Source organism: Lucilia sericata, unplaced genomic scaffold (genome assembly GCF_015586225.1).
Source record: "Lucilia sericata isolate MDLA Ls3-8-SP2 unplaced genomic scaffold, ASM1558622v1 Contig000134F_arrow, whole genome shotgun sequence".
In the NCBI taxonomy this organism is placed as follows: domain Eukaryota; kingdom Metazoa; phylum Arthropoda; class Insecta; order Diptera; family Calliphoridae; genus Lucilia; species Lucilia sericata.
In genome coordinates this window covers 555,545-572,703 of record NW_023994166.1, presented here as the reverse complement: position 1 = coordinate 572,703, position 17,159 = coordinate 555,545, and the positions used below count along the sequence as shown (strand labels likewise).

The 17,159-nt window shown below is 30.0% G+C and overlaps 1 protein-coding gene across 2 annotated transcripts in view; it reads right to left on the bottom strand.

The window, feature by feature from the left end:
- The window catches only part of LOC119600999 (probable serine/threonine-protein kinase MARK-A), a 66,970-nt gene that overhangs the window by 37,016 nt on the left and 12,795 nt on the right, over window positions 1-17,159 (bottom strand). Inside the window, exon 1 of one of the 2 annotated variants that reach the window (XM_037951610.1) lies at window positions 579-820. The exons of the other annotated variant lie outside the window; for it this stretch is intronic. Coding sequence (XP_037807538.1) covers window positions 579-820 — 242 coding nt within the window. Of the gene's footprint in view, window positions 1-578; window positions 821-17,159 lie in introns of those variants that run through there. 2 annotated transcript variants of the gene reach the window in all.

The window sequence follows — 17,159 nt, the reverse complement described above, 5'->3', positions numbered from 1 at the left end:
GCAAATCCCAAATCTCTCATATACATTAGGGTCTCCCGTGGATCACTTTTTTAGGAATACCTATACTAGAAATATATAAAAATATTTTTAAATTTTAAAAGGATCATCAGTTTCCTACCTGCGATGATAATCTTGATCTCAGTACAATATGTTCAAAAATTGTCTACAATCTTTTCAAAATGGTTCTCAAAAATTTCGTAATGACTTTTAGTGCATTATAAGGGGCATATTAATTCCATAATAATATAAAAAATTCGGAAATGGACCAAATCAAATGCCGAACAACTAAAAATCATTTTGTAAATCAAAAGTACTTTAACAAAATTTAAATTATTTTTCCCATAATTACGGAAATTTTGAAACCCATTTCGAAAAGATTGCAGAAAAACATTTTAATAATTGTACTGATATCAAGATTTTCACTCACAAAGGGCCCTTTAAAAAAATATATATTTTATCTCGTGTTCAGTACATTAACATGCATCGATTGAGAGGTATTCCTACATGTGACTCCTAAAAAGGCTTTTCATCGAGATACTACATAATATGTACATATTTTGTATCTTTACTACACTTACTTTGCCGATGCTTGCACTAAATTCCAATCGTATCCTTCTAACACTTTCATAACCGCACTTGTAATGCGTTCATCTTCTTTGCGGCCAACGCCACCTTCTCCATTTAAACGTTTTTGTTCAGCTTTCAAGGCAATATTTGCTAAAACCAATGTTTCCACTGGTTTAACACGTTCGGATTTTTTAGTTGTTGTAGTCGTCGTAGAAGGATTTGTATCCGTAGCCATATTACGAACTAAAAACATACGCGTTTAACATGGAAATTTGTAAATAAAAGATGGGGTAAAATAATTTCACAACCACTAAATGATTATTTTCGGTAGGTAATCGTAATATTTGTTTTTTTTTTTGATTTTTTAATGCCGTCGGTTTTTCTTTATTACTTTTTAGTAACAGTTATTAAATTTCTTGTTTAAAAGATCAACACACAAAACGCAGCTTTAAGTTGCACCGCACGAATTCCCAACGAATACTAATTTCACTGATCTTGATGACAAATTGACTTCACCCACCAACATGCAACCGAACGGTATAAACGAAGTGTTTTTTTTTAGTTTACGATTTAAGGGGAAACGAACATTCTTACGAACGACTCTGCAAATATTGAATTTTTATTTCTGTTAAAAGTTAAGCCGACTGGAATTCATGTTTATGATTGGGAGAATGTATGAGTGTTTGGATCATAAATCTGGAAAACGAAACGTATTCGATTTCACTGTGTATAATGTTTATACCATAACAAAATACATATGTACATATGAACAAATGTGTTGACTGTCGATCAAGATACATTTTACACATTTTGAATGTTTTTATGTATTCTTAGGGAGCTTGCATAAGAAATGTATGCAAGTAAAGAATATTTGGTACATTTTTAATAAAAGTACCAGAAAATATCATATATGATTGAGTTTAAATTTGCATAAATTTTAGCTTTTTTGTTAGTTTTGCACTTAATATGCCAAGCAGAGAGGGTTGAGAGACAATAGTTGACAATTTTGATTTTTTTTTTCTTATTCTTCTATAATAGCAAAATAACATTTTCATTTTGTTAAACTTATTTGGAATTATTCTACTTAATGATCCTTTAATTCAATGATCCATAAGAAAGAAAAATAAAATTTCGCAAAAATTGCAATATGTTCTATACAAATAAAACGTACATTGACACACAAAAATGTACTTTTTAAAACCACTTAGTACCACTAACAAAAAGAACAACAACAACAACAAATTATTATTTCAAATATTATACTCCAAACAATACGGTACTTAAGTTAATGGAAGGATCGCCTGCTTATGTATATTCCAAAAGAACCCGGCAGTTTTTAATTTAATTAATATCTCTCTTCATGAAATTGTTTATCATTTATACTTGGTCCCAGCAAAAACTTACATTGAAAAGTCAGGGGTTAAAATGCTAAAATTTACATTATTTTAACACGATGTTGACATTGGAGGCAAGAACTAACGACGCTCGCTTACAAATAGGCAGTTAAATAAGTACTTACCAAGATCGCTTGCTAATAAGGAATTAAGTGAGTAGTTTTGTTTTTGAAAAAATAAAAATAGTCGCAAGGTAAAAAATACGAGATCGCATGTTTGAAATTGACTCGGAGAACTGCAGGTATTTTAAATTGCCGCACATTTTACACATACAAACAAAAACATTAAGAAATAAATAAATGAATAGAAACACATTAAAAAATCCTACTGTCTCTCCAAACTTTGGCATACACCTACACAGTCCTGTTATTCGAATGCTCCTACTATTTTCTCTTTTTAGTAGACACAATTTAGTACTAGTAGTACTTGTAGTAATTCTCGCGTTTTATTTTTTTATGTAAATAAGCGATTATAAACGAGTAGCAAGCACCAACAGACCAATATACAAATAACAACAAAATTTAACATAGACATGCTAAATTATATACCACAAATTACATACATACATACATACTTACACTAATATTTGTAATTGTATGCATACATTTAAGCCCTCTCTTAATAATTCACATGGGAGTGAGTATAAAATTTGTTGAACCCTACACCACTGCATATTATACATTTGTGTTGATGTTTGCAACATGACCCTATAATACATACATAATAATACATTGTCACAGGAATTGTAACTCTTTAAAGATTTAAAGTGGGCTAGGTCCACGCCCACATACAAAATAAGTATTAAAATTCATATACATACATATTTAGGAACATAGTAGGTACATATGTATGTATATAGATTACGACAAGAGCCAGAGCTAAACAAATGTTTGGAAAAATGTAGCCAAATACTTCTTTTATCGTATTTAAGTAAATTTTTATAGATATTTAGAACTTAAGTTTTTGACAACAAATATATAGGTTCTTGATGACAGAGGTACCATCTCGTGTCAAGTGACCCAACTCAAAAAATCGATATAGATGAAATTTTCACCTGTATATTGGATAGTAGGCACATAGGTCAAGAACTTTAGCGTTCAAGTACTGCCGGAGTTAGAGGAGATCAAAGTTGGACATTTTGGACATACAGGGTTTTTTTAAATTGTTTAAATTGCAAATTGTTTGATTCGAAATGAAAACTACTTAAAAGTTTTTTTGAGTTACTGACTACAAACATGCATTTGCATACAAATCCTTGGAGTACTCTGATTAATATGTACATATAATAATATCTGGCGTAGAGCATCATACAAGCGGGCATGCTCGACTATATTTTCTTACTTGTTTTTGCTCTTTTTATTATTGTTAAAAAAGAAAATTAGAACCACTTTACAACCACATGTTGACTTGTATTAGTGTGTACATAAGATATGAGAATGAATATCTGTTTGAACGAGGGCGGAATGAAAGATAATTAAAAAGTATTTTATAACAATATGAGAAAGAACAATTCTGTTTTGGAATACACTATAAGAAAGATTGCATCCGAAATAGTCATTTCTTTATCAATTCAAACCGAAGTAGAATAAAGTCTGTTTCGTAATCTGTGACAACTACTTTAAAAAACCACTCCTGATTGTGGTTATCTAATTAAGTAAACTAAGACCATTTTAAACGTACTTAGTTTACTTAGAGCGTTTTAGTTTGCATGCGTCCATATTAAAAAACTTTTGCGAATGCCTTCGTATTTATAATATTTGTATGAAAATTGTTGGTTTATTGTGAGTGTATGTACTTTCAGTAGCAACTTGTTAAAAATTGTATTTTTATTACTTTATATTTCGTCTAAAACCAAAAACATTACCAACCACAATAATTGAAATATATATATTTTTTTGTTATTTGATGTTGAGTTTTTATTTTTGCAAAAAAAATATAAAAAAGAAGAAATTGAAACTTTGAAAAGTTTTTAATTTGTATTGTTTTTTTTTTTTTTTTTTTTTTTTGACAATCACAGCTGTGGATTTAGTAAATGGATAAATGGCTTTTGAACTTTTAATTACACACAAATAACTAAGATTAATATATATAATGGAAAAAATAAGAAATCATAAAACTGCTAACTTAAAAAATCAATTTTGTAAAACCTACAAATGAGTGGTTTTGATCTTTAATTATCACAAAAATTAAACTTAAGTTCATTCTAAGATACCGTTTGTTAAAATCTTTGTCCTAGGGTCAATATTTGGTGAGCTGGATCAAAAGATAAAAAATCTGTTAAAAATTGTAAAAATCTCCTCCGATCGAAAACATTTTGAATTTCAACAGTAAATAATTGGAATATATATGCAATTATCGGTTAAAAAATTGTAAAAGTTATTACAAATTATTGCAATCAAAACATTTAAATGAAAAACAAGTTTAAGTGACTTACATGGGTCCGTCTACTTCCAGAGTTAAACCAACCGGTTCGATTCACGAAATTTAGGATAGTCTTAAGATTTATCTCGGATATATCCTCCATACAAGAAAGAACAGCAGATTCAAAATAGAAATGAGATATAGTCTCCTCGTCCTCCTCATTGTGACAGCTGCCTCAGTAGTCATTGTACTAGAGACCCATTCTTCTTGCAAGATTGTCGAAAACACAGTGTTCCGTTATTACCGATAGCAGCGCTCTAATTTCCTCCCTGCGAAAGCTTAACAATAAGCTAGAAGTTAAACAGGTGGTTTCACTAATCACCATCTGATCTGAGCCTTACAGTTAGTAAGCGAAATACTAGTGAAGGCGTCGATTTCATTCTCCCCTTCCATCGTACCGTTCCTGGCAAGTTCGTCAGCAATACAGTTTTCCAGACAATTACTATTTGCAGGAACCCATATTAGCGTTATCCTATAATATCTCGCTATCTCATTAAGATATACCCGACATTCTTCGGTTAATCGCTAGGTTTTTGATTGCAGCTTTGATGTTCGTATATATACGAATATCCTTCGATATTCGATAATACCCTAGCCCATTTACCGCTCACTTTATAGCAGATATACAGAATCTCTGCCTATAGAATGCTACAATTGTTAGGTAGCCTGAAGGTTCTAAATCTTTCAATGTAGAAGCCACCACTTACCCTACCTCTCCTTTTAGAGCCATATGTGTAAACATTCATTACATCTAGGATTCAAAAAGTTTTCGATCTTATATCTCCTAGTGAAAAGAACAAGTTCAGTTTTCAACGGATTCACACTGAATACGTAAGAAACGCTCCACTTACTAAGTAAGCTAAGATCAGCTTTCATACAGCTGGATATGATATCAAGAAATTTATACGACATCACTACAGCAACGTCGTCCGCATAAGCGACAGTCTTAATTCTCCTTTATCTAATTCAATTAGCAAGGATTCATAGCCACATTCCAGAGAAGAGGAGACAGAACTCCCCCCTAAGGTGTACCACGACTAGCAAGTCTTGAGACATTGATTCCTCCCATCGTAGAATTAATGATCCTATTACTCAGGAGCTTTGTAATAAGTTGCTGAGTTGATTGATCGACCCCCAATCTTTCAAGCGCCGCTAAAATAGCGTCGGGTTCGACATTATTGAAGGCCCCCTCAATGTCTAAGAAGGCGACAAAAGAGTACTCTTGATGTACTAGTGAGCTTTCAAACTAGCTAGTGAAGAGCCGTTTCAACCGATTTGCCCTTGGTGAAGGCATGCTGCAAATTAGAGATTAACTCTGTTAGAATGGTTAATCTAAGATGTACATCAATGACCCGTTCTAGAGTTTTGAGAAGAAAAGACTAATGGTCTAAAAATACCTTGAAAATAGTCGAATTATTTTCAAAAGTTTTTACAAACCTTCGAGGTTTTTACAAACCTTCATTTCGTTCGCATGTGTTATTTTCTACGTCTTAGAAACTACTTGTAGTGATATAAAATATGTATATATGTCGAAATTAAAATACAGGAAAGATTTCAAACCCCAAGCCGTTATGTTAGATCCCAAATCCTTTATAAAATTATGAGTTTTTTTTTCTAACAAAAAAAAGTTCAATCTTATTATTTGCGCAATTAATTTTAATTCAAATGAGCTCTTGCCTCGAAACCATTAACAACAAAAGGTACAAATTTACATTTTATTTCTATCTCTGCATTACTGCTGTTATATTAAAATACAAGCATTTAGAAGATACTTGAGGAAAATGTATCTAACACTCCCCTCACAACTACACAAACACTTGTTGCTGTTGCCGATTGTTGTTGGGTTTGAAAAATAGCAACGCTACACACATGCTTTACGTTAAAAAGTGTTCGTAAAACAAAACAAATATTAACAACAACAATAATAATAATAATAACAAACAAAAAACATACATAATTTTTTATATAATTGCATTTGTATGTAGCCTTTGATCTTTTATGCATCATTAAGATTTATGGATGTTTTTGTCGTTCGATATTTTGTTCATTTATTTTCTTTTTTTTCTTCACATTTCATTATAATTTATAACAACTACCGTTGAACTTGTGTACATTACAGAGCAAAGAAATGAGTAGTAATTTAAAACTTTTTTTATTGGATTAGAAAAGATTTTTTCACAAGAACTGTATAGTGATAAAATTTTAAATGATATACATAAGTTTTAGAAGTTTTGAGTATTTGTTAATTGGGTAAACAAACCTATATAGAGAAAATTTGGTCCTATTAGCATAACACTTGCTAAACATTGCAGGCTAAACATTTGAATTAAATTAGATAATACTAAGACGTTATTTGATTTTTATATACTTTTTCCTGGAATCAAAGAGTTAGTCAAATGTAATAATTTTTTAAAAAATCCTTAAAAAAATATTTTTTTTAATTGCAACTTGTATCTTAATTACAAGTTTTATCAAAAAATGTATATGTATGTATGTCTGTCTGTAGCTCTGAATCGCCCAAACGAAAATAATTGTCCCCACACCCAAAACAGAAAAAAAAACTTAATTAAACAAATACATATAATTTGAGAAGGGTTTCATAATCAAATCTCACACATCCACCTAAACAAGCAGCTACGTCAGAACATTAAAAATATGTTCATAAAAAAATTTTGTTTATTTACTTTCTTTTTTTCACAATTTTATTAAATTTGTTCTTTTGGTTTTAGGTTTGTTTTTATTGTACACTGGTGGATACAACTTTTTTGGTCAGTTTACGACTAAGTGTAAATGTGAGTTTGTTTTTACAACTTAATTATAAAGAATATTTGACACCAATTACTGCAAAGTATTAAAATTCTGAAAAAATAAGTATAATACTGTTTTGGTTTGTTGTATGTAAATTTTATATACCAAAAATAAAGAATTTTACAAAATTATATATTATTTACTGATAACAAAATTCATGGAAAAAGATTAATTTAGGGAAAATCGGCGGAAAAATTTGTATAAAACTAAATGCTTCACTGCAAAGACCATAAAAATTCAATAAATTAAATCATTTTTTATTTATATATTTTACTTTTCAATAAAACCGCCTTTAACAGCTACAAAATAACAAAAAATAATCCAACAGATACAACATCAATAAGAAGAGCATCAACCCAACAATGACAAATTTCCCTTGAGTCCATTAAAGTTATTTGAACTTCAAGCCCAAGTAGCACAAGAAGCAAAAAATAGAAGATTGAAAAAAATATTTTGAAAAACATCATGAAAATTTAATGCAATTTTCCATTTTATTTTTCTAATGTTGTGAGACTTTGTTGTTATTCTTACTGTTGCTGCTGCTGTTATTTTTATTGTAGTTGTTGTTTGGTTTTTTTTCACTCAACTTTAGCAAAATGTTAAATTTTTTCATTAATTATGCAACAGACAAATGCAACAAGTAGCACATGACTAGTATTTGCTTAAAAGGGGCGGAAAACATCAAATATTTAATAGTAGTTTCGGTATGTTGTTTATTTAAAACGTTTTACCGAAATTTTCTAGTTCACACATACAGGGTTTTGAACTGCATCTTTGGAAAGAAACTCATCCAAAGCCAAGAATTTCAAATTTTTATGAAATTCTAGGAAGAATATTTATTTAATATAGAATAGATTATAGACTAGATTATAGACAAGATTATAGACCAGACTATAGATTAGACTATAGACTAGACTATAGACTAGACTATATACTAGACTATAGACTAGACTATATACTAGACTATAGACTAGACTATATACTAGACTATAGACTAGACTATATACTAGACTATAGACAAGACTATATACTAGACTATATACTAGACTATGTACTAGACTATAGACTAGACTATATACTAGACTATAGACTAGACTATAGACTAGACTATAGACTAGTCTATAGACTAGACTATAGACTAGTCTATAGACTAGACTATAGACTAGACTATAGACTAGTCTATAGACTAGACTATAGACTAGTCTATAGACTAGACTATAGACTAGACTATAGACTAGACTATAGACTAGACTATAGACTAGACTATAGACTAGACTATAGACTAGACTATAGACTAGACTATAGACTAGACTATAGACTAGACTATAGACTAGACTATAGACTAGACTATAGACTAGACTATAGACTAGACTATAGACTAGACTATAGACTAGACTATAGACTAGACTATAGACTAGACTATAGACTAGACTATAGACTAGACTATAGACTAGACTATAGACTAGACTATAGACTAGACTATAGACTAGACTATAGACTAGACTATAGACTAGACTATAGACTAGACTATAGACTAGACTATAGACTAGACTATAGACTAGACTATAGACTAGACTATAGACTACACTATAGACTAGACTATAGACTAGACTATAGACTAGACTATAGACTAGACTATAGACTAGACTATAGACTAGACTATAGACTAGACTATAGACTACACTATAGACTAGACTATAGACTAGACTATAGACTAGACTATAGACTAGACTATAGACTAGACTATAGACTAGACTATAGACTAGACTATAGACTAGACTATAGACTAGACTATAGACTAGACTATAGACTAGACTATAGACTAGACTATAGACTAGACTATAGACTAGACTATAGACTAGACTATAGACTAGACTATAGACTAGACTATAGACTAGACTATAGACTAGACTATAGACTAGACTATAGACTAGACTATAGACTAGACTATAGACTAGACTATAGACTAGACTATAGACTAGACTATAGACTAGACTATAGACTAGACTATAGACTAGACTATAGACTAGACTATAGACTAGACTATAGACTAGACTATAGACTAGACTATAGACTAGACTATAGACTAGACTATAGACTAGACTATAGACTAGACTATAGACTAGACTATAGACTAGACTATAGACTAGACTATAGACTAGACTATAGACTAGACTATAGACTAGACTATAGACTAGACTATAGACTAGACTATAGACTAGACTATAGACTAGACTATAGACTAGACTATAGACTAGACTATAGACTAGACTATAGACTAGACTATAGACTAGACTATAGACTAGACTATAGACTAGACTATAGACTAGACTATAGACTAGACTATAGACTAGACTATAGACTAGACTATAGACTAGACTATAGACTAGACTATAGACTAGACTATAGACTAGACTATAGACTAGACTATAGACTAGACTATAGACTAGACTATAGACTAGACTATAGACTAGACTATAGACTAGACTATAGACTAGACTATAGACTAGACTATAGACTAGACTATAGACTAGACTATAGACTAGACTATAGACTAGACTATAGACTAGACTATAGACTAGACTATAGACTAGACTATAGACTAGACTATAGACTAGACTATAGACTAGACTATAGACTAGACTATAGACTAGACTATAGACTAGACTATAGACTAGACTATAGACTAGACTATAGACTAGACTATAGACTAGACTATAGACTAGACTATAGACTAGACTATAGACTAGACTATAGACTAGACTATAGACTAGACTATAGACTGGACTATAGCCTATACTATAGACTAGGCTATAGATTAAACTATGTACTAGACCATAGTCTAAACAATTTACAAAATATAGACTAAATTATAAACTAAACTATAGATTTTGAAACCTCTATCTATTTTGCCGCCAATTAAAAATTGTTTGATTGCCTTACTCAATTTTGATTGCATTAGAAAATTTATTTTGCAATTTTGTCATGGGATTTTATGTTAATTTTAGACATAAATTTTAATTTTTTATAGCCACATTCAAACACATATTCACCATTTAATTCCTTCAATGCAAATATTTAAACTATTAATGTTTGAGTAAAACGGAAATATTGTCAGTCATATGGACAGAACAAGAGAATCAACTGCACACAAGAAACATATTAAGAAAAGAACTCTGCATAAAAAAATTTTAGCCTGAAATACCGACAGACATATAGACTTACAGACAATTTGCGACTTGCCATGAAATCACAAAATATTAATATTTGATCTATGCCGCATTATCAACGCGCACTCTGAAACATTTAAAACACTTGGCGCTTTCTTGGCTCTCGGAAATCACATTGCTAGCGATTAAATTGCAAACGAAAAGTTATACATAGATACAATTTATACTCAAAGAATATTTGTTTTGCATGTGAAATTGGATCATCAGCATTTTATTCATCTTTTTTAATTTTTCATAATTTATGATTATAAATGAAACCAAATGGTATTTAGTTGGGAATGTTTGATTTGTTGATATGCCTGTGATATGTATATATACTTATCTGGGATTTACTTTAAAACATTTGATAGCTATAAAGATAGATTTTCTTTAGTTTAATAAAGAGGAAAAGTTAAAGCAAAACTAGATGTTTAAATTAAAGTTAAATTTGTTATTTTGAACCGTAATTCGTGAAAAGTGTTTTGTTTATTGTAATAAATTCTCCATTAATTAAAACTTTACGATCTGTTCTCTTTAAAAAAAAAATCGCAACTAATTCTTTTTTATACCCTCCACCACCATCAGTGGTGATAGAGGGTATATATAAGTTTGTCGTTCCGTGTGTAACACCAAGAAATATTCATCGAAGACCCAACAAAGTATATATATTCTGGGTCCTTATCAAATTCTGTGTCGATTTAGCTATGTCCGTCTGTCTGTCTGTGTAAAACATACTCACGTTAAAACTAAGCAAAGGAAATCAACTAAATTCACCCAAAATATTTATTATTATCCTAAGCAGTTTGGTATTGAAAATCATCAAAATCGGGTCACAACATAATAACTTATGAGTAAAAATTTCAGACTACCTCGAAAAAAATTACTTTTTTTCCTAATTCTTTACAAGTTTTCTCAGAAACTACCAAAGATATTTTGATGAATTTTGTCACACATTATTTTTTCGGGGTAGTGATCAATTACGTTCAAGATCTTTACAATCGATCGAATATTTCCCGTAGCCCCCATACAAAGGTATATATTCCCGGAAATTAGTTTATCGTTAATAACTCCCTCAAATATATCGGTATATGAACAGCAATCATACTATCAACGTAGATCTCAGTCGGTCCACAATTGATCATAGCTCCCATATAAGGTCCACTTCTGAAAATCATTTAAAAGCTCATATTTCATTTTATATCACGATATAAAATTCGACACAAATATATTTTGTTTAAATATGAATTACTCTACTAAATTTTTTTCGGATAGGCCCATAATTGGTCATAGCTCCCATATAAGGTCTACTTCCGAAAATCACTTAAACGCATATATTTCATTGAAATCTAAAGCTATTGGGATAAAATATGTTTTGTGTACATTCAAATCATTCCACCAAATTTTTTACGGATCGGTCCATTATTGGTCATAGCTCCCATATAAGGACCACTTCCGAAATTCACTTAAAAGCACATATTTCATTGTCAAATAAAGCTATCTTGACAAAATTCGACACAAATATGTTTTGTCTTTATATGAGTCACTCTACGAAATTTTTTCCGGGTAGGCTCCCATAGAGGGTCCACTTCCGAAATTCAGTTAAACTCATATATTTCTTTAAATAATAAAGCTATCGGGATAAAGTGCGACTTGAATATGTTTTGTGAGCATATAGGTAAATCATTCTATCAATTTTTTTCCGGATTGATCCATATATGCTAATAGCTCCTATATAAGGTCCACTTCAAAAAATCACTTAAACGCAAATATTTCATTATCAAATAAAGATATCTTGATAAAATTCGACACAAATATGTTTTGTGTAAGATCATAGCTCCTATACATATAAAGTCCACTTCCGAAAATCACCTAAACGCACATATTTCATTAATTGTAGTAAAATTCAACTTGAATTTTTTTGGCATATAAATCATTATACGAAATTTTTTCCTTATCGGTAGATAATTGGTCACAACTCCCATATAAGGACCATTTCCGAAAATTACTCAAATGCATATTGACAATCAAAGTTATCGGGATAAAATTCAACATAACTGTGCATTTTGTATATATAAATCATTCTACGGAATTTTTTTCCGGATCGGTCCATAGGTTGTCTTAGCTCCCATGTAAGGTATACTTCTGAAAATCACTTAGTACCACTTAATGTTCTGTTGACAGATAAATCATTATATTAATGTTTTCAAACTGGCCTATTAATAAACATTTTTCTCGACCTAATTAAAATTAGTTTGACATATGCATAAATGTTAGTACCCTCAATACGGAAACAAAAATTTTGCCAAGTTATCTAAAAATTAGATAGTTAAATGGGATTTAATGAAAAGTAGCTTGCTGGTGGAGGGTATTTAAGATTCGCCATAGCCGAATATAGCACTCTAACTTGTTATTTTCCACAGTTTACTATCAGTTCTCTATTTGCAGAAAATTATCGATCAGTTAGTTTCAAAATTTTAGAAGATTTTATTAAAATTAACATATCAATTATAAATTTTAATAAAATTATTAAATTTATTATATAAAAAACATTTGTTTTAAGAAAAGACATAAAAATGCAAATAATCCACTTTGAATACAAAAGTATACTTAAATATTATTTATGATTAAAAAGAACAACTGTCACAAAGTTGACAATGATAGATGTCTAAATTTTATAAGTGTGCTTATAAATAAATGTTAAGCATATAAAATCATTTTAAATTATATTTTACATTAACTGCATTTGTATTAATGAAATTTTTTGGATTTATTGTAATATTTTTGTCATCTAATATTTACACTAAACTATTTATAAATATAGTTTAACTAAGTTATTAGTTCATTTAATATATTAGCTTCATAATCTTACTTGTGATTGGTTACTTTATTATCATTTAAATTTATTAAGCGCAGTTAAGTCGGGTACCGCCTTAACACGTCGTTGATTGGTCCATACCATCCAGCACAAAAGAAAATATATTTATGTATGTATGTTTGTATGACACAAATGCCCGTTCACACGTACGAACAACAATAACAAACAATATTAAGTTATATTGTTTTTGTATTTTATTATATTGTTAGCGAGTTTGTAAATACAAGTGAAACTAAATCGTACAAGATCGTCTGTCGATCGTTTTCTTTAACTCGTATTTTATTTAATTATAAGGTGCTTCGCTAATATGAATGTTCGTAAAACTGTTATGTTCTACCTAAGGCCCACGCTTTATACATATAGTTAAATCCACAAGGCTTTATAAGTCAACCTAAAATATTTCGGAATATGGTCAATATGTAGCACTATGATTCGTATTGAACCGATCGATCGTTATTAAAATTTTATATATTTTAGTATATCGTCGGTACTCGGACAAAAACAGTCATGTGAAATTTTTTTTACCCACCAAATCTTTTTATACGCTACACCACTTTAGTGGGGAGGGTATATTGGGTTTGTGCTGATGTTTGTAACGCACAATAATATTGGTCCTATACCCACCTTAAAGTATACCAATCGGCTTTAGTTATATCATTTAGTTATATCCGTCCGTCCATATAAACATTGTAATCAAACTACAGGTCGCATTTTTGAAGATAACTTAATAAAATTGGGCAAATGATCTTCTATCGTCTCAGTGACGAAGCCTATTGAAAATAGTTATGATCGGTCCGTTATTTCACCTAGCCCCCATGCAACTGAACCTCCGAAAAAAGGATTGTAAACCTTGTAATCAAAGTACAGATCGCAATTTTGAATATAATTCAATGAAATTTTGAACATGATCTTCTATTGTACTAGAGACGAATCCTGTTGAAAATGGGAAACGTCTGTCCAATATTTGACTTAGCTCCCATACAACTGAACCCACCGAGTAGGGCTTTTAAGTTCATAATTATGTTCAATATACTCGTATCTCGACAAAAAGCTGCAAAACCAAGTTCTAAACTAGCCTTCATGACCCTAATGAATTTTTTGATGATTGCGCCTCATTTGACCCTAGCCCCTATACAAAGCCCCCTTCGAAATATGACTTAAATGTACACAATTTTATTCAACAAAAAATGGCTAAAGTATATCTGAGACAAGGTACAATTCAACTTAAATGCTTTATTATGAACAATAAATCACATTTTATTTTTATAACAGTAACTAAAATGATATGATGACGGCCCGCTATTTCCCCAAGGTTTGACTTAACTAATTAGTTGTGTAAATGTTATGTGCGACATTTGTTAAACGAAATCAATTAGCGTCCTTAAAGTAAGTAGCGAATAACCAACAGAAGAATCAGAAGCCGCTGCTTATATGTATGTTTGTACAAATGATCACACGATATAATAAACGTTAATAGCTTTAAGTTTCTCTTTATTAAATGGGAATGTTACCCAAGATTTTTATAAGTAGACATGGGCATGTCATCCAATTCACAACCAATAATGCAAAAATGTTCTGTTGATCAATTTTACATACACATTTTCGAAAACAAAACTATAATAACAAATTACGATATACATATAACGTTACAACGCTACCACTTTGATTGTGAATTGGACAAATTTCGCCCATACATACATATGTATGTATTTATTTTATCTCGGAATACCTTCCCTATTGGCAAAATAATTCCATGTCGTTACTCGTACATACGACGTCGTTTATCTTATTTATGAGTTTGCATGCGTATATTTACATTCATATATACACACATGTATGTATATTTGTATTATATTTTAATACATTCGTCAACGATACGCAAATTTCAAAGCGAAAAATATTTACTTTTCCATACATTTATAAATTAAGTATTTATTTACAAAAATAAAAAATAAAACATCTCAGTATATTGGCTATTTTCAATTATATATATATTTTGTAGTTATTTATCTTATTTTTCATGTTATTTTTTGTTGTTATCGTTGGCCCTTTGTTGTCATTTTTATCGTAGTGCTAATGGGCCACTGAAATATTTTCCCATGATTTATTTCTATTTCACTTTAATGGTTAAAGATTTAATTTTTTTGTTCAATTTTGTAAAAAGTTGTTAAAAATTTGTGTGAATTTTGTATTTCTAACGAACCATAAATAAAAGTCATAAAATGTTATAATTAGAGAGTAAATTGATGGTGATATTTAACCGACTATGCAAATAAGTTTGATATTTTTCTCTAGCAGATTATACAAATATTGTTTAATGAAATTTGTTAATTGTTTGACTATATTGTATGTGCGCTAAATATTTTCAGTTGCCATTAATTAGCAAAGAAAAATATTGCATTATTTCGATGAAATTTTAAATTTTTTTTATCGATTTGATATTGGAGCACAGATTTTATGTTTTCACTACTAAATAAATGTTTTATTAATAGCAGAAATCGAAGGAATAAGAAACAAGTAAAAAAGTATAGTCGAGCGTGGCCGACCCTACACCAGTTATGAGTATATCTAAAATGTGTATTAATTTTAATAGTAAAGCTTTTATGTTTAATTTTTCCTTAATTTCGATATATGTACATATTTTTGATGAAAAGATAATTTTCTGATGGGGGATAATATGAACTGATCCTAACAAAATTTGGGGGAGGCATTTTTGTTGACATTAAAGTTAATTATGCCGAATTCATTGAAATACACGTGTTTATTAACGACGCACAGTGGTATAGGAAAAAAAAAAGAGGGAAATAATTCGGTAACTTCTAAACGGTTAATCCGATTTTAATGAAATTTGGTGTGCACAAAGAGGAGGTGTTGTCGAGTTTAGGTTTTGAATTTGGACCTTATAGGCCAACCAGGGGCCCGGCGGGGGGTCCTCAAATTAGGACACCTCGGCTATGTTAAATTTTTAAAACGATCCTATTTCTTCATTTGAGTTCCGATTTAAAAAAAATTTCGTATATAGAATCTCCTCATCGAGCACTATAAAAAATGTCGTCGTAGCAGTAAATTATCTCTTATAGTTTAGGAGATATTCGCATTTGAATATTAAAATTTTAAAATTTTTACCGTCCTTACTTTAGTTTTTTTGATAATAGCAGGTCCAAATATTTCCGATTTTCGCCATTTTTTTTTATTTGCTTAACAACAAGTTTATATACCAAGCAGTGAAAGAATTATGTAAAAATCATGACTGAGTCCAAAGTTATAGGCATTTAAATTTAAAAAATTAAAAAAAGGCGATTTTTTGACATTTTTTTGGGAAAAAAGTATCTTTTTCTTTTTAAGTTATCTAAAAAGTTTCTAAGAAGATGTATATAGAATTTATACTTTTTGGAAAGCTGACTTTACATAAAATACGATAAATGAAACAAAACCTAAAAATTTTTGATACCGAGGGAACCAGGTCCATCCAAAAAAACCCTATTTTTTATGGAAAATTAAATTTTGAGCAAAAATTCTCAAATCGCATAGTCGATATCAAATTATAGTGACCTGTTTTATATGACCCAATAAGTTCTTAATCATTTTGTAACGGGTTTCGATAACCCCGCCCCTGGTATGGATATAATAGGCAAAAAACCAAAAAATCCCATTTTTGGGATTTTTTAAAACTTTTTTGGGAATTCCGGGATTTCTAATAAGAAAATTCGAAATTTTTATTTAATTTTGGATTTTGAGTAAAAAAATCTACCTAACTGTAAAATTTCATCAAAAAATATTCATAAATAAAATTTTTATTGCAATTTGAAAAATTTGTATCTTCGCAAAAACTGAATAAAAAACATTTTTTAATTTTTTTTAAAAAAAGTATTCCGCGAATTTTTT